The sequence below is a fragment of the Quercus robur genome, chromosome 7 (genome assembly GCF_932294415.1).
Source record: "Quercus robur chromosome 7, dhQueRobu3.1, whole genome shotgun sequence".
NCBI classification, from domain to species: Eukaryota; Viridiplantae; Streptophyta; class Magnoliopsida; order Fagales; family Fagaceae; genus Quercus; species Quercus robur.
In genome coordinates this window covers 43,638,434-43,651,937 of record NC_065540.1, presented here as the reverse complement: position 1 = coordinate 43,651,937, position 13,504 = coordinate 43,638,434, and the positions used below count along the sequence as shown (strand labels likewise).

The window sequence follows — 13,504 nt, the reverse complement described above, 5'->3', positions numbered from 1 at the left end:
CACCGATAGATTCGAATAGAATTCTCTAATCAAGTCAGCTGGAGGGGGTTGTATGTTTGTACATAGGGACAACCAATGCCTAGACTGTAGATTCTCACGAACAAAAGGATGCAGTTCCTGTAAATTGATTTGCCTTTCTCCCCAAATACGCCTACGCTTAATCAAGGTTTCAAAGGTTTGCTCATTTTCTGGCGTGAGGAACCTTAATTGATCAAACACCACTTCAGGTTCGGATGCAGCTTTGTATTTTCCCCTCTTAGTCCTCTTCGGACCCATAACTAATCGATGGTCAGTAGTGCAAACACGATCAGCTCACACAAAAACAGAACCAAAATGAAGTTTGAAGCAGAGAACAAAAATTGAAGAGTAACCAGCTACCATGTGTAGAAAATCATGCACACAATATACTGTCTAGAGCAGTTTACAACAACACAATGAAAACCAAATATTCTTATTCACGGGTTGTTTAGTTGGTGCAATAATTGTAATGCATTTTGGTCCGAGTCAATAATTTGAAGTTAGAGACCTAGAGTATATAACAGAAGTCTTATCATATAGGAAACATACAAGTGGATTTAGGAACTGACATATATCATACCATCGTAGCTACATGTAGTAAGTTTCACCAGCTTCTACAAAAAACAGAAAATAAATTGCACAATGTACAGTTCAGACATACAACCAGCATATATCTATACCACACACATATGGAGCCACTGGCAAGTTCATTTTGTGGAAGGAAGACAACCTATGACATAGGCAACCTTACTAACAACAATGCATTTGACTAGGCAAACACCCAATTTCATCACAATCTTCATAGACATAGACATAGAAGTGTGAAGCATCAAAATGCAAAATTTGAGAATAATGCACCAACAATGTGTAATTTCAAAGACAGCAACCGTTAAAAGAGTCTTACTATGTAAAATCCTCGACGAATTTGCGCGGGAAATTGTGGGTTCTAGCCGGATGAAGCGAGAGCAATCGAAGATGTAATTTCGGACAGCTGCAAGTTCTGCAGAACTGGGGAAGAGTTAATAAAAATGGGTAATAGATTGTAATGTCCATATAACTCGATTTTCTGGAAATCGAGTTACATGCAATCAAATTTTCAGCACAAGGGCTTGCACATAAACCGACTGTCCGTAAATCGAGTTATGTGTAGCACAAATAACAAGAATCCAGTTAATGGTGGAACGACTTTCTCATAACTCGATGTTGCAGACAACGAGTTAATTTCAAATAACTCGATTATACATAACTCGAGTTATTTTTCTGGGCCCCCAGATATTTGGACTGGTCCAGATGCAGTCCAAGACGAATCGAAGTTTAAAGGTAGGCCTGCCACAATACTCGATTCTACTTGAATCGAGTTCTGTGCAGTGGACACTCACAAGAATTCAAATTCCTCGAGATTTGGAAAATCGAGTTACGTTGTACACATGCACCCACCCAGCCCATATATTTGGACTGGTCCAGATGCAGTCCAAGAGGAATCCAACTGTATATGGCTACCTCGCACAAAACCGAACTCCGGTAAAATCGAGTTATTTGCAGTAGAATATCTCAAGAATGCAATTTCTGTGTGTAATGGCTTGCATATAAATGGATACATCATAAAGCGAGTTATTTGCAGAGTTACTCAATTTTGTAGAACTTGAGTTATTTTCACTGGTCTCCCTTAATCTTCCTGTTAGGTGTAATCATTTCTCAACATTAATTGACAATAACAAGTAGTCTTCTAAGTTGTTCCAAAAATCATGCGGAGCCTTTTTATTTAATATTTTTTATTTACTTCTTTTTGAGTGGTATGATTCTCAATAAAATGTAAGTTTCACAGTTTTCATGAAAATTTCTTTTTCATGAAAATTTCTTGAGAAAATGGATTTAGAAATAATCCAGACTCATGATTCCTTATGACAATGATAGAATTACTTGCATTTCTACCGTGTGGATGACCCACTTTCATAAGCAGTTAATGGCAGCAGTTATGATAGGAGTCTGACAGATGTTGTTTGCAGGTTTGTTTAGTTCAAAGATGATGTTTTTCTATAAATTTTGGTGTTTTGAATGCTTCCGTGTATCCTAAATCTCTCTCCTTTTTTATTTTCCCCTTATATTCATCCTTGCGTTTGCAACACTACTGTTCTTTTGAAGGACTACTGCAACAAAAAAAAAAAATATCATCCATTTTGTGTAGATTTGATTTCAATATAATTTAATTATCTTATCCAGAAGCATGAGTATGGTCTCTCGAATTTTAATGTTTTTGTACATGCAGGGAGCTTGGCATTGGAATAGTTCCATACAGTCCTCTTGTTCGTGGTTTTTTAGCTGGCAAAGGAGCCGTGGAAAATTTGGCTGCAAATAGCGTATTGGTACATATTTCACCAGTATTTTGTGTTATTCATTTGTAAGATACAAAGATTTTTCAGGAAACAATGATATTTTTCTTTGAGCAACGATTCATCAAGTTCATTGAATAACAGTACATATTTTAGTCCTTGCAGTTTACAAGAAGTTCCAACTTCATCTATAACATTTGAAAAATTGCTACCAAGTGAAATTTTGAAAATTTAGCTATCAAGCTTTTCAATTTGCCACATTATATTGATTGACACAATTGATGGATTAACTTCTCACTTATTTTTTAAACATCTAAATTTGCAAACATCAAAAATAATGACTAAAAATTATTGCACATGGTGTTATTGTATTAAAGTGTTACAATATATACAAAACATACAACAATGTCATCTGAAAAGAACAAAATCCTATAGCAATAACAATGTTGACCCCCCTAAAATAAAATCCAAGAGTCGCCATTCAATGTAATATAATTCAATGACATGCAAAAAAGGCCAAAATCCAAACAAAAGCGCAGAAAAAAATACAGCATCACATTCATTTTAAAATACATATGAAAGTTCATCATAGTAATTAAAAATTTCCCAAGAGTGAAACTCTAAACATCACAAAAGTACCCAATCAATAAAGTTGCAAACTGGGATGAACAAAATAGGGATGAATAGTAAAGTTGCAAAGTAAACACACTCTAAACATCACATAATATTATCATCACTTTGCATCCACCCTAACCACTTAGTCTTGGCACTTGAAAATGTGGACGTTTAACACAACACCGTCCCTCATAATCAGCTCAAATACGCAAACATCTCCTACTTGCAAACTATTTTCCCTCACAAACGTAGACCAACCAGCTGATACGACACATGATGAACCCCCACTTCGTTCATAAATGTATAGTTTCACAAGCCATAATCGGTCCACAATCTGGAGCTTGACAGGGAGTATACTTGCTTTGGTGTAGTCCTTGGTAAACCCGTCTCTTGGTAAGTAGTTGATAATGTGTTGGGGTAAACTCTGTACAAGGAACAATAATAGATATTTAACAAATATATTCCAGCAACAAGTATCTAATTGATCTACATCTTTTCACCTAAAAACACAAATAAGAAAAAATCATTACCAACAAAATGTCCAGCCACAAGTATCTAGTGTGACAATCTTTCTAATTGATCTATGAAAAATGATAGTTAATGGGAGTTGCATTTCTAAATTACAAAAATATTCCATTTTAGTGAAGCTAAAAGCTTACCGCACGATCCTTGCCATTAACGTAGGATGGACGCATGATAACAGTGAAAAGGGGATTTTCTGATTTAAAAGCATTGGCTATAACAAGATTTTTAGCTACACCACCGTCTTTCTTAGGATGGGCTGATCCTGAAAGAAGTTGAAAATACGAAGTCATGCACATAAAATTAATAGAGCAGAAGCTAAACAAATCAACCAGTTGCTTACAAAAGTGTAACATTCAAACCTGAACCCTCTCCCCTATAAAAGTGTTTGATGATTTCAACAGAGCTGTCATCACTCTCATCATCTTCGATCCTATGAACTTGGAGTTCGTCGTCTAAAGTATAGTCTATTTCTGTTGCAGTGGCATCAAATATGAGTACATGAAACTGTGAATTTCCTTCATATTTGAAAACCAGCAAGTGCCCCACGGCTACACCATGAGAGCTTGCAAATTCGGACCAACCATTTTGAAACCAAACCCCCCCAGCATGTTGTGTCAACTTGACTTTCCATTTTCTACCATTTGGAATAGTGAGAAAGGCCATATCTGACAGGTCCACTCCAAATTTCTGCACGAACTTATCTGGAATCCGCTGTAAAAAGAATCTCCATAACATAAATGCAGGCTAGGGAAATAAACACATGCAATCAATCCTTATACACAATGCTAGAAAATAAAAGTTTGAATGATGGCAGAATACTTCTTAGTTACAGCCCCCCACCCCCACACAAAAAAGAAAAGAAAATCAAACAAAATAAAATGTAATCCTGCAACATTGACGTTATATTTAATAGCTATAACAGTAACAAATCTTATGAATTTTGAAACCAAATTATACAACCTAATCTTATAACCAAAATAACCATCAACAGCTGTCAACATTTTACATTTCTCTGTTGTTGTTGAAATGTAAAAAATTTTGGGGAAATGTTGTATTTTGATAATGTGTCTGTGATTTGGTTTTGGGGTGTTAGGGAAACATTGAAGATGACCCACTTTTGTTTATGGGCAGGATTTGGATTTAGACGTAGTAATTTTTGCCACTTAGCCACTTCATAAGTTTGTGAACTCTAAAAAACAAATGATAAAAAGAGTGAACGATTTCTGTATCCTAGTTTGATCCCAGGACACAGTTTCACAGTTTAAATTGAGTTATACATCTGTGGTGACCCTATAAGCCCTATCACATTTTCAAAAAAATGCCATCTGCTCTTGCTCTGTATTTATTTTTCCTCAATCTCTACCATGCGCTTATCCCTGTTTCATTTTTTGTTCATATAAAAGTGTACGATGCAAAAGTACTCTGTTATGTGACTGTGTTCTTCTTAAAGTGTAACCTACGTATTGCAAAATGAAAGTTTTTCTGACTACATGTAACAAATGTACATTTTTTCAAGAATCACAAATAAAGAAGATGAAGTGTTCGAAGTGTATATTAGCATATGATTTTCAGAGGAATCTAGTTTATAAATTTGAGCATACTTACAAGCTTTCCTTCCTGAACAGCATTCGGCAGAATAATCTTGAAAAAGTGTGGGGACCGATCAGCAGGACCATCGTCGTTGTCTCTCCGCCATTGAGAAGCCATTGTTCTGGTTCTCCAAACTTTCGCTGAGAAGAAGTTGAACAGTTGCTGCTTCGTACGTTTGAGCACTAAATAGTGGGTTGGTCATACACATAACCCGATTATTAAGAAATCGAGTTATGTGTACTGGGACTAAAAGGAGTCCATGCTGTGCGTAGTGTATCTCGGAGGAATCCATGTTGTGTGTGGTGGTTTGGAAGTCCATTTGAAGTAACTCGATATCCTGAACATCAGGTTAAAGTAGAATTACTCGATACTCAAGAAATCGAGTTACATGCGAATAACTCACTTATAAAGAAATCGAGTTAAGATAATTGGACTGGTCCCGAGGCAGTCCAAGAGGAATCTAAGTGTAGACAATGGTGATCAACGTATCTCGATGCTATAGATATCGAGTTCCTTTCAACATAACTCGGTAACAACTAAATCGAGTTAAGTTGACTGGGCTTCCTGACCCAGCCCAGATAATTGGACTGGTCCAGAGGCAGTCCAAGAGGAATCTAAGTGTAGACAATGGTCTTCAACGTATCTCGATGCTAAAGATATCGAGTTTTTTTCAACATAACTCGGTAATAACTTAATCGAGTTAAGTTGACTGGCTTCCCGACCCAGCCCAGATATTTGGACTGGTCCAGAGGCAGTCCAAGAGGAATCTAAGTGTGCACAATGGTCTTCAACGTATCTCGAAGCTACAGATAGCGAGTTCTTCTCAACATAACTCGGTTATAAGGAAATCGAGTTACCTTGACTGGGCTCAAACACCCAGTCCAGCTATTTGGACTGGTCCAGATACAGTCCAAGAGGAATCTAGCTGTGTAGAGTGCTCTCCAACGTAACTCGGTACCCTATAAATCGAGTTATGTTGAACGTAACTCGGATATAGAGAAATCGAGTAACCCAGATACTTGACAATTGAGAATGGATACAGTCGAAGGGGATTGAAAATGGACTGCAACGTAACTCGTTAGCTGGAAAATCGAGTTTCATTTAGTATAACCTTTCTACTTGTAGTTTTGCTTGCGACTTGCACTGTTCACACCCATTCAGTATCGTGCTTATTCATAGTAAAAGTGGACCTGCTGACAACCATGTTGTGAACAACAAGTCATCCATACAAATCATAACCAACCACATCCATCAGTAACATTCCCCCATTTGCATTACGCGAATAAAAAAATCATCCATATATACAAGCTTATTTGTAAGTAAAGAGCCTCTATGCATTTAAATCAGTTGATGTACAAAAATAAAAAGTTCCATTTCTGCATTTTAAACATTCTTCACAATTGTAAGTTGAAACTTGGACAGCATCCGCCAACAATGGTTTTAGGCAAACATGGAGTCATAGCATTTGAGTGACACCTTCTTTTTGTTCTTTTCAGAAGTTGCCTCCTTTCTGAGGAGTAGCCAACACAGAAATTAGTATACAACCCATGGTAATTAATAAATTGAATTGACAAATATAGAAGAGCATTCAAGCTTGCCTGCTTAAATGAGGAGCATCTACAGTTACACCTTGGCAACAATTACAAATCTACAGCAAAACATATACAGTTAGGGAAATAGAGACCTCATGAATACTAGAATATGTACACCACAAACAATAAGATTGAAAGAATACTACAAATTACTGCCCACATCTTAATTATAACTCATATAATGTAATATCTAAACATGTAAAGAAGAATAACTTATGATACCCCCTTGTTACTATGATTTGTAATTGTTACCTGCTACATAGCACCATGGCTTGTTGAAGCCACATTTCGAGTTGGACATGTACGACGGTTATGACCCTCTTGGCGACATAACCCACACTTCAACTTTGGTCCATTCTCAATCCACAATGAGGTTGGCAACTCCCTATCCTCGTCATCCATCTCATTGCGGATTCTCGTGGACTTGGGCCGACCTTTTTCACGGATCAACCGCTGGTTTGGCATCACGGTTCTCCTTTCTGCTGGCTCCGGCCATTCTAACCTATCTTTTAGTGGTTGGAATATAGGCTCATAGCTGTGATACCGTTCTTCAAGGCGGTAGAAATGATCCATATACTCAGTGGCATCATGGTTGTGTTTGGCACAAACTGCTATCAAGTGGGAACAAGGGATCTTGTTTGCTTCCCATTTGCCGCACGTGCATGTCATGTCTATGAGGGAAACCCTATGGGTGTGATCTCCCCCGCCAGTGTTCAACAGTGAAGACTGTGTCTCCACTGTATATAACCGTTGTTGCGCACTCATCCTTCTAACAATATGGAGCTTCGCCTTCTCTTGATTTTCCTCGAACTTGTCATAGGCATATTTGCACCACACTTGCCCCTCTTCCAACTTCTCTAGGGTTTTGTTTCGACGTTCGTCAAAGTATGAGTTCACCTTGTAAAATGTAAACTTCACCATTGCAGTTATGGGCAAGCTACGTGCGCCCTTAAGTACCCCATTGAAGCACTCTGACAGGTTGGTTGTCATTGCCCCATATCGGTGCCCATGGTCATGTACAAGTGTCCACTTTTCTTGATTTACCTCCTTAAGATAGTCGTACGCAGCCGGGTTGACATTCTTGATGCAATCCATGGTGTTCTCAAACTTCCTAACTTGATTCGCAGTTGCTGCGTTCCATACCAAGTTCTTCAACGGCACACTATTGAAGTTAGTGTTAACATTGCTTACTAAATGGCAGAGGCAATACCGGTGATGGGTTAAGGGCGGTTGCAAGTAGCCCCTAGTGGTGTCATCGAAGCATGATTGTATCCCACGATGCCTGTCGGATATTATACACAAATTGGTGCGGTCTGTAACATAGGTCAACAGGCATGCCAAGAACCATCCCCATGTCTCCGTGCTCTCGCTTTCGACAACGGCAAATGCGAGTGGATAAACCTCGTTGTTACCATCTGTTGCCATTGCTATCAACAGCTTTCCTTTGTACTTGCCATAAAGGTGTGTTGCATCTATGCTTATCACCGGCCTGCAATGCCTAAACCCTTTAATACACGGACCGAAAGCCCAAAACGCGGAGTTGAATATACAAGTCCCCGGGACATTGGGGTCACACTTTAATGTGGTCACAGTATCCGGATCTGCATCAGACAATGCAGCTAGAAATCGTGGCAATTCTGCGTACGACTCGTCAAAATCCCCGTAAATACGTGCAACTGCCTTCTGTTTGGCTTCCCAAACCTTGTACATAGTTACATCATGCCCATGCCTTGCATGCAACATACTACGCAAGTCCCTTACCTTTCGGGTTAGGTCTTCCCGTACATACTTCTCAAGTGCAATGGAGATGAACTTTGAATCCATCATCCGCCCATCAGTTGGTAGCTGGAGGGATGAGCAACTATGGGGACCCTTACATGTACTGATAACCCACATCCCGTGCTTCTTGCTGCAATTGGCCCGAATTGACCACAGACATGCCTCATTCTTACACCGCACTACCAGCCTATTGGTGTCAGACTTGATGACCTTGTATTGCTTATTATGCTCCACAGAGTAGAGGGTCAACACATATTGAACAGAGGCTTTATTCTTGAATAGCATCCCCCTTGCTGGGTGGTCATCTTTATGCCAACTTGTAAGATGTCCTGTACCCAATGCAGGTGATGGGTCATTAATATTGTCCCATGTGTTTGATGTGAACCATTCTGGGATAGGAACTGTTGTAAGGCAATCCTTCTCGTTATTTTCGATCAGTGGTACATCTAAGACCTCCGCGTCGTCCACTGGTCCATCAGTATCAATGAACTCTTCATACACATCTCGGCTGGCATCAATATCAATTCCCCCGTCCATATCAGCTTGGACATGCTCATATGTGTGAGTAGACCCTCCCACATCATGTGTATTGGTAGCGCCCACCACTTCGGTGTTGTCCAAATGATCAACCGCACTACATGGTTGATTATTGTAGGGGAAAGGCGTGGTATAGGCAAAGGGAGGATGCACGTCAACCGACAATGAGTGTGGCTCTTCCACCCCACTGGCATGCTGTGAACTTGCACTACCATGGAACCCAACAGCCTCAACAGTTACATACAAGTCGGACGCTATGAACTGGGGGGTCCGCTTAATCACTGCCCACATCATGTCCACGTCAGCATCGCAACCCAACAGATTTGAGTTGTAGACAACCTGAGTACTCACAAGTATCTGGGGGGCACGGTACACAATGGATATCTTATGTGACTCCTTGTCCAACCGTAGAGCTTCCATTATCTTCCGGTGCATTTTTCTCAAGTGTGTTCCTCATTTCAACTCAATGAACTTCTACTTCACTGACTCGCCTTTATAGGACAGCCCATGCAAGTCATGGAAATACTGTTCCCCATCATAGTAAACGTAGAAGCAGTGACGACCCATGCCAGACCTGGATAAGGACAATTAATTGTGGTTATCATGCAGAAGATAGGGGGTTATGTTAATGCAACAGTAATTAATCTTTTACAGATGCACTATGATGCTATCCTAATTATAGGTGTACACACTTGATTCGTTTGGACACAAACATTGGCCTTTTAGGGGAGACATGCCACAACAAAGAATCAGGGTGTTTGTAATATCGCTTGGTAAGGATGCAATATGGAGTAGGAAAATGCAAACATGGTCAGCAAAACTTGTTCACCTCGCAGGCTTTCTTTTTCAGAACCCACACAGTAAAGACTTTCAGAACTGAAAGAGCCATACAATTTAAACCTCAGTATACATTACACATCATTGTTAATATGTATGAATGAATGCATATGTCATCATATGAATTCACCGTACAATGTTTGTTTATATATATGTTTATTTAGAATGATTATATACATATTTCCCAAAAGAATTCTCAAAAATAATTATTATATACATTACTATATAAAACTCGACATATTTAGGAACAATATGTATACAATGTCACTATCACACACACACACACACATATAAGATTATTCTCACATAAGTCATAAGAGCACACAATAATTAATCGTTTCTTGGACAATTTTTTCCAGGATTTTCAATGCACTAACAGTTTTTGCAATTCCTAACAAAAATGTTTCAAAAAATTGGTGCCCTAAGCACATACATTATATGTAAACATACCTATACATGTGTGTGTGTGTATATATATATATACATGTGATCATATATGGGTAGGTAGCTTTGTTTATATTTACATATATTTGCATATACATACATACATACATGTATATATATATATGTGTGTGTGTGTGTGTGTGTGTGTATGTGTGTGTATATATATACACATATATTTGGGAATGCCACATATACATCTTATGATATGGGTAAGTACGTTTGTCTATATATACATATATCTATACATACATACATTTATGTATATATATACACACACATAATGTCAGAATAAGACAGTTGTAGAAAGCAATCCAAATTATAAGTAGTTATGTAAGTGAATATATACCTGTCAGGGAAGATGTGCCAGAACAAAGAAGAAGGGGACCACAGCAACAGCACGCCTGGTGAGGATGCAATAATGACAAGGAAAATGGCAGAAGAGTTAGCAAACTTTGTTCACCTCATAGGCTTTCTTTTTCAGAGACCAGACAGTGAAGGTTTTCAACACAGATAGAGCCAGACACGTGCATGGATTCTGAAATGTGGGGAGGGGGACAACATGACTCGATATTAAGGAAATCAATTTTATATAAAACTCGATACCACATAAATCGAGTTACTGTTGACAAGACGTATTGAAATGACGGCATTTCAGAAACTCGGTTAATTAGAAGTCGAGTTACATGTAACTCCGCATGCTATAACTCGATTTCTATAGAATCGAGTTTTAGCCCCATTTCCTCTACAAAAGCTCACTTCACACGTTAGAAGGTGCAACCACATTCTAGTGCAAAGAGTTCCCACCATTGCGTTTTTGTAGAGTAGGATGGGACGAACCTATGTTGTGTTTAACGGTCGTGTTCCAGGCATATACGACAGTTGGCTAGATGCGAGTAGACAAGTTCATAAATTCCCAAACGCCAATCACAAATCATATAAAGATCGAAGGGAAGCCGAAGCTGCATACATGGAGTATTTGCATGGTAATGGTATGGGCGTGCATGGTGGTGCGTCTACATCGTGGGAAACTCCAAACATATCAACCTTAACTCCACCTAGCACTTCTCAAAGCGAAGGAACCAACTATGGCAGTGGAGACATTAGGCACACTTTGTTAAGGTATCAGTTGGAAGTTGCCATTGAGGAGCGTGACCACGCAAGGAGGATCGCAACGTTGAGTGCAAACATGTTGAATGAAGTGGTGGCTCATGTTGTGGGGGATGATGAAGTTGATGCACCCACGAGACAACGTACGGATGCATGAATGCAAAAGTACGACTTCTTGTTGTAGTATTTAGTAAGATATGTATACTTCCAAGTACCATCTGTTGTCATGTGTGCTTTAAGTAGAAGTGTCATCGTTTTCCAATTGTTTCACTGGCAGATATGTATATATGGAAAAATAACCTTATTATTTTTGTTTTTGGACTACTTTGGTCTTATTCGGTCCATTATATCTACTTTGGTCTTATTCGGTCCACTGTGGTTTCTAGGAAAATCGGTGTACTACATTCTATTTACTCTATTTGATCCTATTCAGTCAGCTTTGGTCGTACCCCGTCTATTTGATTCACTGCAGTCCATTATTGTGTAGTTACAAAATACTACATCAGCCTATACACAATGAGCCACGATTAACGAATGTACATGACGTAAAAAACAACAATGAATTGCATAACCTCTACATGAACGATTTGGAAATCCTCCTCGTTGGAGGATTCACTGCAATCCATACCAATCAAAGAAAATTCAAAGTTTAAAAAAGATAGGATTGGAATTATTCATACATGATAAATCGTCCAACATTAGAAAATTATCTAAATTCTTCAAGTCAATTCTGAAAATTTTAATAGCCACAATATAGAAAGTCCAGAACAAAATGACCATGAATAAAAATTGACACCAACCAACTAAAAAAACAAATAACACAGCTATATAAAGGTTCTTGAATCCCAAACACAGTAAATAAAACCCTAAAATTATGATGTACCTTGTAATATTATTCTGAATTAGAAAAAAAATGAACACTTAAAATTTAAAAGTTACGTAAAAAGTGAACATTACATGGAATACTACAGGTTTCAATAGATACATTACTATATCTTCCCTCTAGCTAGCTCCACTGGACAAAACAGGTTCATCTCTATGAGAGTGGTCTTGCTATATTTGATCTGTTTTATCAATGATATATAAAGCCATATTATAAAGCCAAGTTTGAAGCAAATAACACAACTCTCAATCATGTGAAGATAAATACAAAACCAGTCAGATTGGTAATGAATGCCAAAGCATTAGTCCGCTTAGATAAAGTCCGAAAGAGCAACTTCAAATCAAGAATCAATCTCACTTCCGTCAAAAGTGCAAGCATTCCTTTCCCACTAAATACTCCACAGGAGACAAAGAGGTATCATCATGTCTAAATTTTTTAGCAATCAAACCATGTAAAGCACTAAATATATGAGGATTACCCATGTCAACAGTTTGGTCAATTAATGCCAACTTATAGATCAGAAGTCTTATTAAATGCTTCTTCCACTTCTAACTTATAGGAAGCTCAAAGAAAATATGTTTGATGATCACCAAACAGACATGTAAGAAGAAAATTTTACAGCATCGTTAGTTTGCAAAATCTACAATTATTTTCATTCCCACATGATTTCAACACATTGCATATAAGGATATATATATATATATATATATATATATAAAGCACAATGAAGGCAAATAAATGGAAAAAATACCTGTATGCCCAACAAAAGTATGTGTACATTTGCTTCCTCTCCAAAGTTTTAAAGTTGTATCACTTGAACCTAAAATCGTGGTAGCATAAAAATGAACCCCATAAGTTCATAGTGAAAGACATAGTTGGATCTATGCATTCCAATCTGATGTAACCAGTTCCAACTACCAACAAAATCTAAAACAATATCTAGCAGAACAGTCATCTACTGAATCATATTATACCTGTAACAAGCTCGCCTGAAGGCAGCTTTATGAGTGCTTGGATTGCTGCCTTATGAGCCTCCCAGGATTCTGAAGGTTGGCCACTTCTCCAACGTCTTAATGTGCTGTGGTGAAGGAGACATTAGATACTAACCGAAAATTATTGAGAAAAATGCATATACCTTTGTAAGCATAGATAATAATTCAAACCCAAAAAACGGCAATACACAAACAATAAAAGTAACATTCAAACAGTATGCAAATTTTTCATTAATGCCTCCATCATTTCATTAA

At 38.1% G+C, this 13,504-nt stretch overlaps 2 protein-coding genes across 2 annotated transcripts; both read right to left on the bottom strand.

The window, feature by feature from the left end:
• Positions 1-3,105: 3,105 nt before the first annotated feature.
• Positions 3,106-5,195, bottom strand: LOC126691459 (B3 domain-containing protein At4g01580-like). Its single transcript, XM_050386504.1, has 4 exons — positions 5,094-5,195; positions 3,848-4,199; positions 3,623-3,750; positions 3,106-3,387 (listed from the first exon to the last, which is right to left on the bottom strand). The coding sequence occupies exons 1-4, from the start codon at positions 5,193-5,195 to the stop codon at positions 3,106-3,108; spliced, it is 864 nt and encodes a 287-aa protein (XP_050242461.1).
• Positions 5,196-6,925: 1,730 nt separating this feature from the next.
• Positions 6,926-9,406, bottom strand: LOC126691458 (uncharacterized). The gene has a single exon (XM_050386503.1). It carries the CDS (start codon positions 9,404-9,406, stop codon positions 6,926-6,928), a length of 2,481 nt encoding a protein of 826 aa, XP_050242460.1.
• Between the last annotated feature and the right edge of the window lie 4,098 nt (positions 9,407-13,504).